This window comes from Macrosteles quadrilineatus, unplaced genomic scaffold, assembly GCF_028750875.1.
Source record: "Macrosteles quadrilineatus isolate MER2022 unplaced genomic scaffold, UCM_ALF_1.0 Scaffold_1__1_contigs__length_201487025, whole genome shotgun sequence".
Taxonomy (NCBI): Eukaryota; Metazoa; Arthropoda; class Insecta; order Hemiptera; family Cicadellidae; genus Macrosteles; species Macrosteles quadrilineatus.
Window position 1 is genome coordinate 109,308,197 of NW_026542594.1, and position 14,583 is coordinate 109,322,779.

General features: G+C 35.4%; 1 protein-coding gene across 1 annotated transcript in view; it reads right to left on the bottom strand.

The window, feature by feature from the left end:
* LOC128983048 (uncharacterized) overlaps positions 1–14,583 on the bottom strand; it is a 331,667-nt gene that overhangs the window by 63,127 nt on the left and 253,957 nt on the right. The window contains exon 3 of the mRNA XM_054402183.1: positions 6,284–6,316. Within this exon, the coding sequence (XP_054258158.1) occupies positions 6,284–6,316 (33 nt within the window). The remainder of the gene's footprint in view (positions 1–6,283; positions 6,317–14,583) is intronic.

Sequence of the window (14,583 nt, forward strand, 5' to 3'; positions counted from 1 at the left end):
AATTAGAGATTGAAATTGCAGAAAATGTACCAGCAAATACATCTGCATATTTGTCAAATAAGATAAATAAAATGTAAATAAAAGATGAAAAACATTCAACAAGAATTGTTTGACTCTGCAAATCAAATACGAGAGAAATATAGAGCTTTAAAACGTGGTAAGTTTCTAGAGGCTGAAGAGAGGTTTCAAACATTCCAACCTTTAATAGAGCCATTACAAGAATTAAAACAAATCGCCAAAACAGAAAGGCCTCGAATGGAGATTCTCCTAATGACTCCATCTAGAATACCAATAATACCAAGATTGCAACCATTACAGCAATCCACCCCACAGAAATTAGATTTTGGTCTTTTAGCATCAGACTATTTAGGAAATTACCTCAGTAAAAGTAGTATGACAGACACTACATATGGTATTAGACGAGAAGCAAATAAATTTTTTATTGGAAATAAGGAAGTTGATATTGCCAATGATGATGTTACAGTTGCAAATAAAACCTACAAGGGGACAAAAGGTTTGTGGCAATTGTTAACTTTAAAAGAACCTGAGGATTATACTCCGGCTGATTTGCAAAATTATAAAGAAATTTTGGAAGCTACAAATGGACATTTAAAGAGTTACAAAGATGGTGCACCAATTTCAAGTAAAAGACATACTAAATATCTTAATATAATTAAACCTCTATTTAAATGTGTTGGTGAAGGTTTGAGACAAGTGACTGGTAATAAAATAGACTATATTTATTGGGATGATCCTAATGAGCTTGTAGATAGGTTAAGACTTCTTTGGCTAAGTCGCCAAGCCGGTAACTCAGGAGTGGATAATGAAATAGATTCCATTATTGAGGAATTGAGAGAAAGTGGAATTATTTATTAAATAAAAATATGTTTATAGATGAATTTTATCGTTTATATAATCCATATAATAAGCCTGCAGAACCCAGGGCTAGTAGTGAACCTACTTTAAATTTACAAGACAATAGTTGGAATTGTTTAAACCGTAAAACACCGTAAGAAACAGAAACTTAGCGATTTGATGGAAGGTACAGATAGTAAAGATGCTGTGAATGTTTCACAAGTTCCAAACATGGAAGCAGGCTATTGGGATTTTAATAATAAAAGGTTAGTACGTGTTAAACCTGCCATTGATGACACTGACTGTGTTACAAAAGAACAGACTATAACTTATGATAAAAAAGAAAACTGTTGGGATGCCAAAAAACAATTTATAAGAAATCTACCAATGGGGGAATATTTAGATGATATTTGTTTAATGTCACAAGCTATGTATTATGATGGATCAAAATTTGTATATGCAGGAAGAAAATTTAATTTGATGGAATACAATCCTGATTTATTAGTTGCAGACCCTACATCTTTGAGTGGATTTAAGTATATAGATAATAGACCATATATACCAGAAAACTATGTATTTAAAAGAATGGAAGATAATCTATTGATTGGGGCTAATGGTAATATATTTACAGTTAAAGGAAAGAGTGATGTTATAAAAAATGAATGAAATTGCATACGAACTTCATAAGCCTGCAAGAAAGAATTTCATTAGAAGATCTTTTAAAGTATTAGGTATAAACGAAACCGTACAAATAGATTTAATTGATATGCAAAACTATGCTAGAGAAAATTCTGGCAATAAATATATATTAACTTTAATAGATACATTTTCTAAAAAAGCTTATGCTGCTCCGCTAAAGAATAAGACAGGGTTGGTGGTTACAGAAGCCATTAAAACCATTCTACCAAAGGGGGTTAAAAACATTCAATCTGACAATGGAAAAGAATTTTTTAATCTATATTTTATCAAACTAATGAAAAAATTAAATATTAATCACTATCACACATTTTCTACAACTAAGGCTGCAATTGTGGAGAGGTTTCAGAGAACTTTAAAGAATTGGTTATATAGGGAATTTAGTGCTCAGGGGAGTTATAAATGGTTGGATTTACTTCCAAAGTTAATTCGAAAATATAATAATAAGGGGCATAGATCTATAGGTATGAAGCCTAACCAAGTGAATATTAAGAATAGTAAATATGTGCATGAGAGGTTGACTTCTAAAGTAGTGCAAGTTAAAAAGCCATGATATAAGGTAGGTGATAGTGTGAGAATTTCCAAGTATAAACATGTTTTTAGTAAAGGATATACCCCGAATTGGACAGGGGAGCTATTTACAATAGTAGAAGTTAAAAATACAAAGCCTGTGAATTATATCTTGAAAGATGAAAATGGTAATATAATCAGAGGAGGATTCTATACAGAGGAGTTGTTAAAGACCAAGTATAAGGACATGTATTTAGTAGAAAAGGTAATTAGGAGAAAGGGTGATTTATTGTTTGTCAAATGGCTTGGATTCCCAAGTAGCCAGAACTCATGGGTTTCCACTAAGGATGTCCGAGGGAGCGCGCCGTGAGCCGGGAGCGCGCACGAGTTCGCGTACAAACCTCGCACTGTCAAGTTGATGATTTTGAGAATATACATGTGAATGCATGTGGATTTGAAATAGTAATGAAGTTGTACAATGGTATTGAACATTAATATAGGAGTATAGGCCGTGGGCAGGATTTTTAGGATTGGTGGCCAAAAATGCCTACCATGTTATCCTTATGGGAAAAACGTGCCTAAAGTGAGGTCATACCGGCATATTGCCACTACTGCCCTCCAAGTAACATTCCATTTGTGGGAAGGTAAGGTTATGTTGTTTGGCGCAAAAATAAAAGTTAGGTTAGATCACGTTGGTGTAATTTGGCGGGAATTGGTGGAAAGGTGAGGTTACCTTATTTGGCACGAAAATAAAACTAAGGTTAGACCAAGTGGGTACACCTAAAGCGAGGTAAGAACACGTGGGGCACCAGGGGGCGTGCCTTAAGGGGAGGAGTGAGGTCGATATGCTGCTTTCTGATTTGTGGGCCAAAGTATAGCCCTTCCTACTATCGTGGGTAAAGTAGTGTAAGCAACTCGTGTAATTAGAATTTACGAGGAAGTTTTTTAATTCACTACATGGCATGATAAGTTTACGCAATCGTTGCGTAAACTACAATTTTAATAAACTAAAGAAGTAAATAAGGACCCTATAACAAATATTCGTGCTTATTGCACATCCGAATTTTGTATGAAGCTTTCTTCATTACGAAATGTTCGATATTGTCAGTAGTTAATATGTTGTTGATTTCTGGGATATAATAAACGAAAAATTATCGAGACACCAAACCTGTATGCCTGTATCTGTACTTAACAGATATTTTATAGCTTGTCATGTGTCTTACGGAGTTTTAGTAAAACTATGTTGGATAAAGTTGATCACCGACATTACGAGATAATAGTTTTTACAAATAAACAAAACTCATATTCAAAATATGAGTTGTACGGCGCAGAAAAATGTGCTTTATCTATAGTAAGAATATTGAAAAATATTGAGCGAGGATTTTTCTACTCATAGATAATCCGTATTCCCAAGATTTAAGTAACACCGATAGTAAATAATAATCTAATAACTCGTGCAATAATTATATGAATTTAAGAACAAATAAACTTTATGATTATTTAAAGTAACAGTTTACTGTTAACCAGTTATGTTAATCTATATTTATAAAAGAGGAAGTTTGTATATATATATATATATATATATATATATATATATATATATATATATATATATATTTGGACGTTATGAACTCTGAAACTGCTAGACAGATTGTAATGAAACTTTCAGGCATTATTAAGCATTATTCAAGGATGGTTTGTGTGAAGTTTGGTGCAGATCCGTTTCCCATGTTAACCTTATGAGTACTTATATTTAAGGCCCGGTTTCCCCAAAATGGTGTAAACTACGTTTATAATAAACTAGTTTATTTTTAAACTCCGTTTAAAATGTGTGTTCGGTTTCTCCAACATTTTACTGGCTTCGTTTTAGATAAACGGCAATTCAAGCGGTTGGCAATCCTGAATGTGTGTTTGTAAGGAATCTTCGGTGGGCTTTGGGCTAGTGTTTCCTACAACCACCACAACGCTACGCTACAACTCAGTAGAGCAGACAGCAAAATGCGAATGCAGCTAGAATAACGTCACTGTTTAGGGTTATGTTATAAAGTTATTATAAGTTGTTGCCAAATTCAGATTCATTCCATTTATTGAAATAGTAAATTCTATCCCTTATTTAAGTAGGCTCTCTTGTTCTAGGTACTAAAGTGTCATAATCTTTATCTTCTACTTCTTCTAAAATGTATATTAACTCTTCCGCTTGAGTTAAGGGGCAAGTACTGCAATCAAAGTAGCCTAACTTGAAATAAAATCAAATGTAAAAAAAGAACTTAATAAAACAATAAATTACAATATAAATAAAACTTAACTTATAAGCTAGCCCTAAACCAAGCATATTTTCGTCCAAATGAATTTGTAGTTGCTTTAATTTTTATTGTTTTAACCCCTACGTTTTGTTTTGATTTGAGGTTATGTTACTGTTGTAATTTACTAATTTGAACTCAGTTTATTTTATCCCCAGTAGTTAAACCAAGTCAAGAGGTGGTTTAGTTTGAACTTAGATTAATACCTAGTTTAAATTTGGGGAAACACAAATCAAAGTTAAACTAAGTTTAAATCGCCGTTTAACTTAAAACTAAGTTTAAATGAGTTGGGGAAACCGGGCCTAAATGGAATTAAAGAATCTTAACAGCTGGTTCAACTAAACCATTTGATTCTGTGATGTTCAATAGCATTGAAAAGTTAATAGGTTTACCAACAGGGTGCAGCACTATTATTTTCTTTTTAATTTATAACAACAGATAATTTGCAACCAAAAGGTTAGTGAGCGTAGCGAACGAACTTCAACCTGTAGGCGAGTTAGCGTAGCGAACGAGCTAAACCTGAAGGCAAGTGAGCGCAGCGAAAGAGCCCCAGCCTATAGCAAACAAACTTCAACCAGGACGCGATTGAGCGATGCGTCGAGCTCATCTTGAAAATGAACGAGCATTTGACATAAAACCACATTAGGACAGGACGACGTCTGTCGGTCCAGCTAGTAGGCTAATGTCTAAAATAGAAAATGTGGATAAGCGAAAAAACAAAATAATTTTATATTATCCGTTAATGAAGAAACCACAATAAAGTGAAGGAGCCGTTAACAGCTGAATAAGGCGAAGTTTTAATTGGAGCGAGAATGAAGTGCAGGACTTGTGAGGACTGCTTATAACGAAGGATTCTTGATACGCATTTATTTCCATGTTCTGATCTGAATTTTTAATTTCTGCTCACTTTTGAGTGGTACTTAAAAATGTATTACAACATAAATTCTTTTTACAGACATATATTTTTGTTCATAAATGTGGTAATCCTTGATTTGATTCTTTGGAAAACATTGTTAATAGTAGATGAATGCTTATTTTTGGTACTATTCCTGCCACTGAACACATAGTCACCGATAATTAGTTGACTAACCCAAATTCAAACAACTGAAGAATGGAGGAACAAGCTAGAAGTGAAGCGATCACAAGAGAGGTTATACGTATATGTTGTTTGGCTTATTCATTAACTCCTTACCATTATCAATTCTCTTGAAATGCTCGCCAAACAATATTTCCTGCATAGTTATTCAATGATTCATATTATTTATTTTATCTTTGACTGAGTTTTAAAAAAATGGAGTTAAAACACTATGTTAACATTTACCTACGATCGTTTTTAACTAGCCTAGCTTAACATTACCGTATTGTTTACTTAGTTTACAGAACTAGTTTTTGTACAGTTTTAGTATAACTGCATTTGGTGATGGCAATTAACTTATCATCCATGAGCAACCCACCAAGGATTAAGTTATTGATCATAGCCAAAGAATAATCGTCACCACTCTAAAACATTTCACTCATATATGATTTTTCTGAAAGTTTTTTTACACTTTATTTGGAATATCTTTTTGTTGGTGGACATAGTTTATACAAATTATTTCGCAGAAACTCGGAGTTTCTGTTTGACTTTATATCACCGTTTATAAAGTATTTTATTCAATGGCTTCCTTAGCACAATCAACTGTAAAATAAGCAGCAAAGAAGGCAAGCCTCTGAGATGATTGCGTGTAAACTAGATGAGTTCACTGCTAAAATACTTAATATTTTTCCAGCAGAACATAATAATTCCAAGGGGATAACCAGTTGTGTAAGGTTTAATTCTTTTCACGTTCTTCCTCTCTACCTTGCCATCTGATGTTTTGTGTGTATCTAGTGTAGTATTGGTTTAGATTTTTAAAATTTACCTTAAGATTAGGAGATCTTACCTTCAGGAAACCGATGATTCTTGCTGTCGTCGCCTGAAACAAACAGGTTGTGTTGGATGAGTTATGCGTTGTCCAATAGAAACATGCAATTTAAATTTGAATGAAATTTTCCGCGCGAATCGACTTCCACTTGTAGCTTGTAGTGTTGCACAAGCGCTAAACACGAAAAGTTTAGGAAATCATAGCGAGGTTAGTTTTGTTCCTATCTGGATGCGGGTGATACCACCATATACCACTGAATAGCAGATATTTGCTGAATATATTAGTATTGATTATTTTATCGATACATCTAAAACAAAGAACATATTTTTTGAAAACACGTAATTTTACAAAAATTAACAAATGGCCAATGGTCCCACCGGGACCATTTATAAAGTCGAAAAATATATGTATTAGAATCCTATATAATATATGAGTAAAGTTTGAATACTTGTTACTTCGATCTCAGAATTGGCACATAGAAACACGTTTATACTTACGGCATAACTGATGGAGTTACAACATCATCCAATTTACTTATTACCTGTTTTATAAAATCATATGTTATATATCTGGTTTTGTTATGATAACAAAGTAAATCGAAGTTATTATTGTGTGAGTGTAATCAAAGAATATTCAATTTTAACAGATTAAGAGACTCAATTAAGTGAGGAATATGGAAAGAAATGAGTTATCCCATTGAACTTTTGAACAGAAATAATTATGACACATGGAAAATGCAGATAGAAGCAATTTTAGTTAAAAATGATTTACTTGGGTATGTGTTAGGTACCATTGAAAGGCATCTAGAAGAAGGTGAAAAAATTACTGCTTGGCTAATCACTGATGCAAAAGCAAAGGCAGATATAATTCTCTCTATCAGCCCTAGCGATTTAAGCAAGTGAAAGGACGTAACACTTCAGCAGAGATATAGGAAAAATTAAAAAGCATCTATGATTCCAGTGGACCAGCAAGGAAAGCCTTTTTGTTAAAGAAGCTAATTTTGGCAAAACTGACACCTGATTATGATGTCAGACTAACTGGACATGAATATGTTTTTTGATGTGGTGGACAAATAAAAAGGAATGGAAATCGATATTAATTAGGACCTTTTGACAATTATTCTTTTGTATTCCCTGTCAGATGAATTTGAAAACATAAAATTTGCTATTGAAACTAGAGATGCACTGCCTTCTCCTGAAACTTTAAAAATAAAAATTGTAGAAGAGTCGGAAGCGAGAAAAGAACATGGTAAGAAAGAGAGTAGTGAAGCTCTGCTAGGAAAATTTCAGAACCAGGAAGATTTTCAAAGACTCTTATAGAAATAAAACGGAATCAGTTGATTTTCCGTTTCGATGCTTTATATATAAAGCGATCGGGCATAAAGCAAAATTTTGTCCCAAAGCAAATAAAGATCAACAAAACGTAGCGATTGCTAAACTAGAAGAAGTAGGACTTAATTCTTCCGTAGAAGATGACTGTTATTTTGGAAACTTATCAATGAAAGATATACAGTAGTGTTTGTACAGTGGATGCACTTCACATATGACTCGTGTGAACAATAAAATTTACCAAGTACAAGCCTGCAAATGGAAGAAGTATATCTCTTCCAACATTTCATCAACTGATGCAGAGGGGTTGGAACAGTTAATATGAACATTTTAAATGGGAGTACAAATCTAAGCGTTAATCTTTATGACACTTTGTATGTACCAGAACTTCGAACAAACCTGATGTCTGTAGCTAAAATTACTGACCATGGGTATCAAGTTTTGTTTAAAAAAGGTGCTGCTTTGATATTAGATCAGAATGGACAGACAAAGATCCATGCGAATAGGTTAAATGGACTTTATTACGTACAAGAGAGTAGTGAAGAAATTAATATAAGCTGTGAAAAATCAAGTCTATTGTCTTGACACCAACATTTTGGAGACTTGAACTTTGGAGACTTGAAAAGAATAATCAATTTAAATATGGTTAAAGGTATTAAAGTGAACACAAAAGAGCTTATTCCACAACGCGAGGTGTGTATTCAAGGAACATTTACAAAAAGACCCTTTCCTAAAAGTGAAAGAACATCTGAAGTGCTGGACATTATTCACTCTGACATCTGTGGACCAATGAAAAGTGAGTCACATGGAAAATCTCAATATTTCATTACTTTTATTGATGATAGGTCAAGATGGGTTGAAGTTTACTTTTTGAAGAAGAAAAGTGATGCATTAGTTTTTTTTTTTCAAAAAGTACAAGAACAAAGTAGAAAATTTTACAGGAAGAAAAATTTAATATCTTCAAACAGACAATGGAGGAGAGTATGTTAACAGAGAGTTCGATGGATTTTAATTGTAATGGTATTCAGAGAAGATTAACATGCAGCGGAACGCCTCAACAAAATGGAGTGGCTGAACGGATGAATCGTGCATTAAACGACATGGCAAGATGTTTGCTCATTGAAGCAAATCTTCCTCAAACGTTTTGGGCAGAAGCAGTTGCAAAAGCAGCTCATGTTAGGAATAGATGCCCATCAGATGCAATTGTATGCCAAATTGTTCATGAACTTAGCTTGTATGCCAAATTTCATTAATATCGGTTCAGGCATTTTGGTACTATAACCAATTCATAGCGACCCAGCATCCTCTTACGAGCGCCATATTGGTGAAGTCATTATGGGCGACCAAGGTCCTTAAAAATTGGGATCTGGGCGGTTTTACATTCATGGATATATTATCTTAACCCTAAGTTGCAGGATCACTGCCAGAACTGAAATATTTTTCTGCTACCCACCCCCACTACTAAGCTGTCAGTGTCAAGTCAAGACGATGATGGAGAAGAACGAGTTAGAGACCCTGACGATTCCATGGATGGTGATGATGCATTAGTAGCTGATGAACAATATAACACGTAGTGGTTAAAGAGGCGTATCTACCAGTTTCTTGGTTAATTTTCCTCACAACTTAACATATGACACAGATTCATGATCAATTTTGTAATAATTAATATTAACTGGATTATTTTACCATAATTAATTTTGGTCATATTTCGTTTTTCATGAATAAATTAGCCTTTTTCTAATTAACTGTCGGTTGTATTGTTTTTTATGTTTTTTTCGATTCTGCATCCTAAGAAACATAGAAAACGACACCCCACTTGCTTGAGATCCCATAAATAACAATTTTCTCAAAATCACTACCCCCATAAACCCCCATAAAATGGTACTTCCACCCCCACAATCACTAGAGACTCTTCAGATTTAAAAACCTAATGGTAATAACTACGTTTCCTGCAAGTTTCATGAACGGACCAATTTTTATGTTTTCTTAGGTGAGTTTTACCTGTACTAGAATGATTTGCTCAAATAAAGAAGATGCCCATTGTATGTTAACCTGCATCCAATGAATTTACCAAATTTGAGATAAGTTTGGTCATTGTATATGTAGTGGTTTCGTTTTTGTAAATCTATATTGTTTCGGTGAGATAATATATTTTTTTTGTACAAAATTCCAATAGTCTTAGAAGTATTACCTTTTCGAACAATTTCGATATAGATGATGAATGTGTAAAATAAGTGTAAAAATGGCTATAGGTTTGTAGTTGTCGCAAAGAATGTTATCTCCTTTTGTATGAAGTGGCTTGATAATGTACGTTTTCAGGGCATCTGGAAACTGGCTACATTCAAAGGAAGCATTGATTAAATGAGCTATAGGGCTGGATACGAGGTCTGCAACTTATCTTAACAGTTTGGGTCACAGTTCATCTGTTCCTGCTGACCGTTTATTTTTCATCTCGTTTACGATTTGTTCAACTTCGGTCTTATTTGTTGGCTTAAGAAAAAGTGAATCTGGAATAGGCTTTATGTAATTCGACTTGCCTTTCTTATCAGATGGATTACTAACTGATGCAGAAATATATTAAATACGTTAGCAACTTGTTGTGGGTCTTTGACTATTTCCCCATTTTCATTAAGAAGATTGATTTATTTTGCTGTGTTAGTTTTAGTTGGAAGATTTTCTTATAGTATCCCAGATGGCTTTATTTCTATTGTCAGATTGGTTTATTCTCTCAAGGGACGCAGGATGAAAGCCACGAATGTTTATCTCTATAAGCTGGGGGGACGTAAGCCACGGCAATTAGCGAGGGTTTGAGAAGTTATAATCCTGGGAACGAAAGCCACGACGGCGGGCCAGGTAGTTGGGAGGGGCGAGGGAGAAACGGGAATCTCTTACATGAACATGTTAATTATAATATGCAGGGATGGAAACAAATATTTTGCTAAAGCTGTTTGATGAGGTTTCGATGAATTTTCAAATACAGTTGTAAGAGCTAAAAATAATGAAGGAGCAGACAAATGTAACCCCAATAACATATTCCATGTATATTGTGACTGTTACTTAGTTGATTCTTTTGCTGTTTGTTTCTTTTCCTGTTGAATCAATATCAAATACAAATTTGTATTTATTGTTATATCAATATGTAAAATACCAATAGGTTATGTTAAATTTGTATGTATTGTTGATCCAATATGAACGATATCCAATCAGATCAAAAGCGTAGGGGGGTTTTTACGTGCTTATGAGTACGACTAATTTACATGATTGACCATAGGCTGACGAATATTGACGAAAATCCTTATTGTACTTCCCACTTGTTTTCAATACTGCTAACGTAAATAATTTACTGTATAGTAAGTTGGTTAAATCATTTCTTGTATTAAGATTGTGATGTTTACAATCTAACTAATATTATAAATGTGAAAGTTTGTGTGTTTGTTTGTTTGCTCGAAGTTAAATCACGCATTAACTACTGGACGGATTGGGCTGAAATTTTGCATAATTATAGCTTACATTCCTGATTAACATATAGGCATATTCTTATCTCAAAAATCATTTCGGGCTCCACCCCAGTGGGTGTGTAGTTTTCCTATGTTAACCTTACGAGTATTCATATTTAAAGGGAATAAAATAATTTAGTAAGCTGTTTCAAATAAAAAGGTTTGTTCTGTGATTTGCAAAAGTATTAAAAAGTTATAAGATTTACCAACAGAGTGCAGCACAATTTTTTTTTTGCATTTATGAAAACAGCTAATACTGTATACTCGTAATTTGAAACAAAAAACTGCGATACGCAATGAGAACTGTCAAAGAAGGATTGATTACAGTGTGGTATATGTTTTTAATTTCATGAATAATTTGTGATATTTTGCGATTTTTTTGTAATATATTTTTAGTTGTAGAACATTATGGCTAAGGTAGATGTGTAATACTATAGTATACCTTAAGTTTAAAGAAGCAAATGTTGTCAAACTGTGTCCTTCCCCTCTTGCAAACAGAAGCTTATGAGCATAACTGCAATAAATATTTTATACTTATATTCCAACCCCGTACGAAGGACGGGTACTCTGCTAGTACATTATACAGTACCATCGATGTGTCTAGCTACTGTCAACAATGCAACAATAGGCTAAATCTTTACCTAATTAATCAATCGATAAATAATTTTGATTTTATACGTTGTCACAATCCAAATTCACAACTTTTTGCAACAAATTATTTTTACTCGCTATGGAATAAAAATGTTACTTTAGACCCGCGACGCATGAGGTATAAATATGGGTGTTTTTACTTTATTATGACGAAAACCCCTTATTGTATTGAGCATTATGGAAGATATGATTATTTAACGATAAAAGTTAAACTTAAAACTTAAGTTATACAAGGTTTTACGTCAGCACGGAAGTCCAATACACGTTTAGTTTTACATGTTGTAATGTTGAATTCAATAAGTGATGTGGTATATTTCTATCACTACTTTTGTTAAACAATAACTGCGACTATTATTGGTATTTTATTTCAAAAATCCAAACAATTACATTTATTCATAAGTATTAGGTAACCAATAAAACCCCGTCAATATTTTTGCATGTTTGATTGTCACATCCTACACACAACAATAATGTTGTTATATTGTTCACTATGTATCACTATAGCATGGTTATACAAATGTGCACATTAATAATTAAAAATAAATAAAAACCGATTTTTTGTAAATTCTGATCAGAAATCAAGTTAAGTATAGGAAAATTATTCTTTCGATGAAGAAGGCAAATTCAGTACCAGCCGTTCTTAAGCATCTGCATACACGATCTGGCGAATGTGGTTAACATAGTTTGGGTTGAACCATAAATTTATGCATTAATTTTACTTTAAAGAACCAGTACTATACAGTATACCAGTGTGTGTAATATTTTTACGGGGGTTGGTAACATCATAGTTTAGGGTTGTTGACACCCGATTACAAATGGAACGCATGGAGGGAGGTATCATGGAATTAGTCATAAGAATGCTGCGTCACCCTTACTTTTCGGCACATTTAGGATTTCGCATCACTGCATCAGTTTTGCCTAAACATTCAAAGCTGAAGGCCAGAGAAGATTGTGCGGAGTTATTTTTGAGACTGGATGCTCAAGAAAAAAGATTAGAAGTTGTTGATATGTGCAATCCCGTTCATTTCTTCTTATAGCGTACCTACTAAAAATGTAAAAATCATGCAATTGCTGTGTAATAGTAGTTCATGTTTTTGGTGTATTATGTCAACCTATAATCTGTTGAAGTGAATTACAACATTTTTCAATGTTTTTGTAGAGAAATGTATATGCATGACATCAAGTTTTAATAAAACCATTTACTGGAAATTTCAGGAGAGCCTGCAACTGTTTAGGGCTCTTTTTTATTTATTTTTATTTTTTTTTTTAGGGTGAGGAGGGAAAATGCTTTTACGCACAAGGGTAGCCAGCCTGTAGAGTGAGACTCCTGAGATCACAGACTACTCACTAAAAAACCCCCTCTACTCTGTTGGACACAGAACTGGAATTGTTTGTCACATTACTTCAAGTCAGGCCAACATGTGACCTAAGCCCACAGGGCTCGCACCGTTTCTGGCATTATTTATTTTTTTACCTACACCGCATCCCGGTTGAGGTCAAGCTTCTTGGCGCGGAGAACACCCTGGATGTAAAGTGACACACAGGTCCAATTGTCCTCACCCTCCATCATCATCGGTATGAGGTATGACCGTGTCCACCGACAGCAGTCCTACGAACTGTTGAGCCTCTAGGCGGGGCCTTTCCCAATGCTGGCAGTTAAAAAAAGTGTGTTCCACGTCGTCGGGAATGAATGGGAAAAAGCCGTGACCCGTCAGAAATTGGGTGAGGTAGAAGTTCACCTCTCCGCACCGCCGATTAACCCAAGGTTGGACCTGTTGTATCAGTCGCCTGGTCCAGAGCCCCCTTTTCTCCTGTTTCCAGCTCTCCTGACACAGCTGGAAGGTCCGGGTGCGTTCCTCAATTCTTGCCTGGTCCTCCCCACGGCGCTGATAAATTTCCTTCCTCTCCGCCGCCAAAATTTTGACGGGGATGACTCCAGCATCCGCACCGTACAGGAGCACGGACTGGACCGCAGACATCATCAGCCTTCTGCGGCTGGACCGCGAACCTCCGACATTGGCCATTAACCGACTAAAGGAAGAAACCATTTTAGCGGCCTTGTCCACCGTACGGGTGATCTGGTCTCGCCAGCTGAGCTTGCTGTCCACCATGACCCCAAGGTACTTTGTGGCACGAGTGGTTTGGACTTCAACGTTCCCCACCATCAAAGGCACGATGGTGTCAATCCTCTTTTTAGTCAGAATCACAATCTCAGTTTTGCTCAGAGCGAGCGAGAGACCATGTTCTGCCATCCATGCGATAATGGTGCGCATGACTCGATTTAGTTTCAGCTGGGCAAGCTCAATGCTACGTGCAGCTATTAAAGCCGCAACGTCATCTGCATACCCAACTAGGACAGTTTCCTCAGGTATCTCGGATCTCAAACGGCTGTCGTAGGTGACTTCCAGAGGTCCGGGCCCAGTATTGATCCTTCGAGCAGCACCAGAAGTTACATCCATCGTCCTGGAGCCTTCTGTAGTGTCGTAAATGATGAGGCGGTACCGGAGGTAGTCCTCTATCATGTGCATGAGGTATGCCGGGACGTGGAAAGTGTTCTCCAGTGCGTCCAGAATATCGCACCACGTCGCGGAATCAAATGCGTTTCGCACATCAAGTGTTACAAGCAGCACAACCAGACAAGAATAGTTGTTAAACTCCTCAGCTCTCATTACGGCTCGCTTTACCTCCTCAATAGCGTCAACCGTTGACCTTCCCTTCCTGAAGCCGTACTGACGAGGGGATAGATTTCCTGCAGCAACCACGGCTGAATTCAGTCGGGAACGGATCAACTTTTCCAAGACTTTCCCAGCAGTGTCCAACATACAGAGAGGTCTGTAAGAGG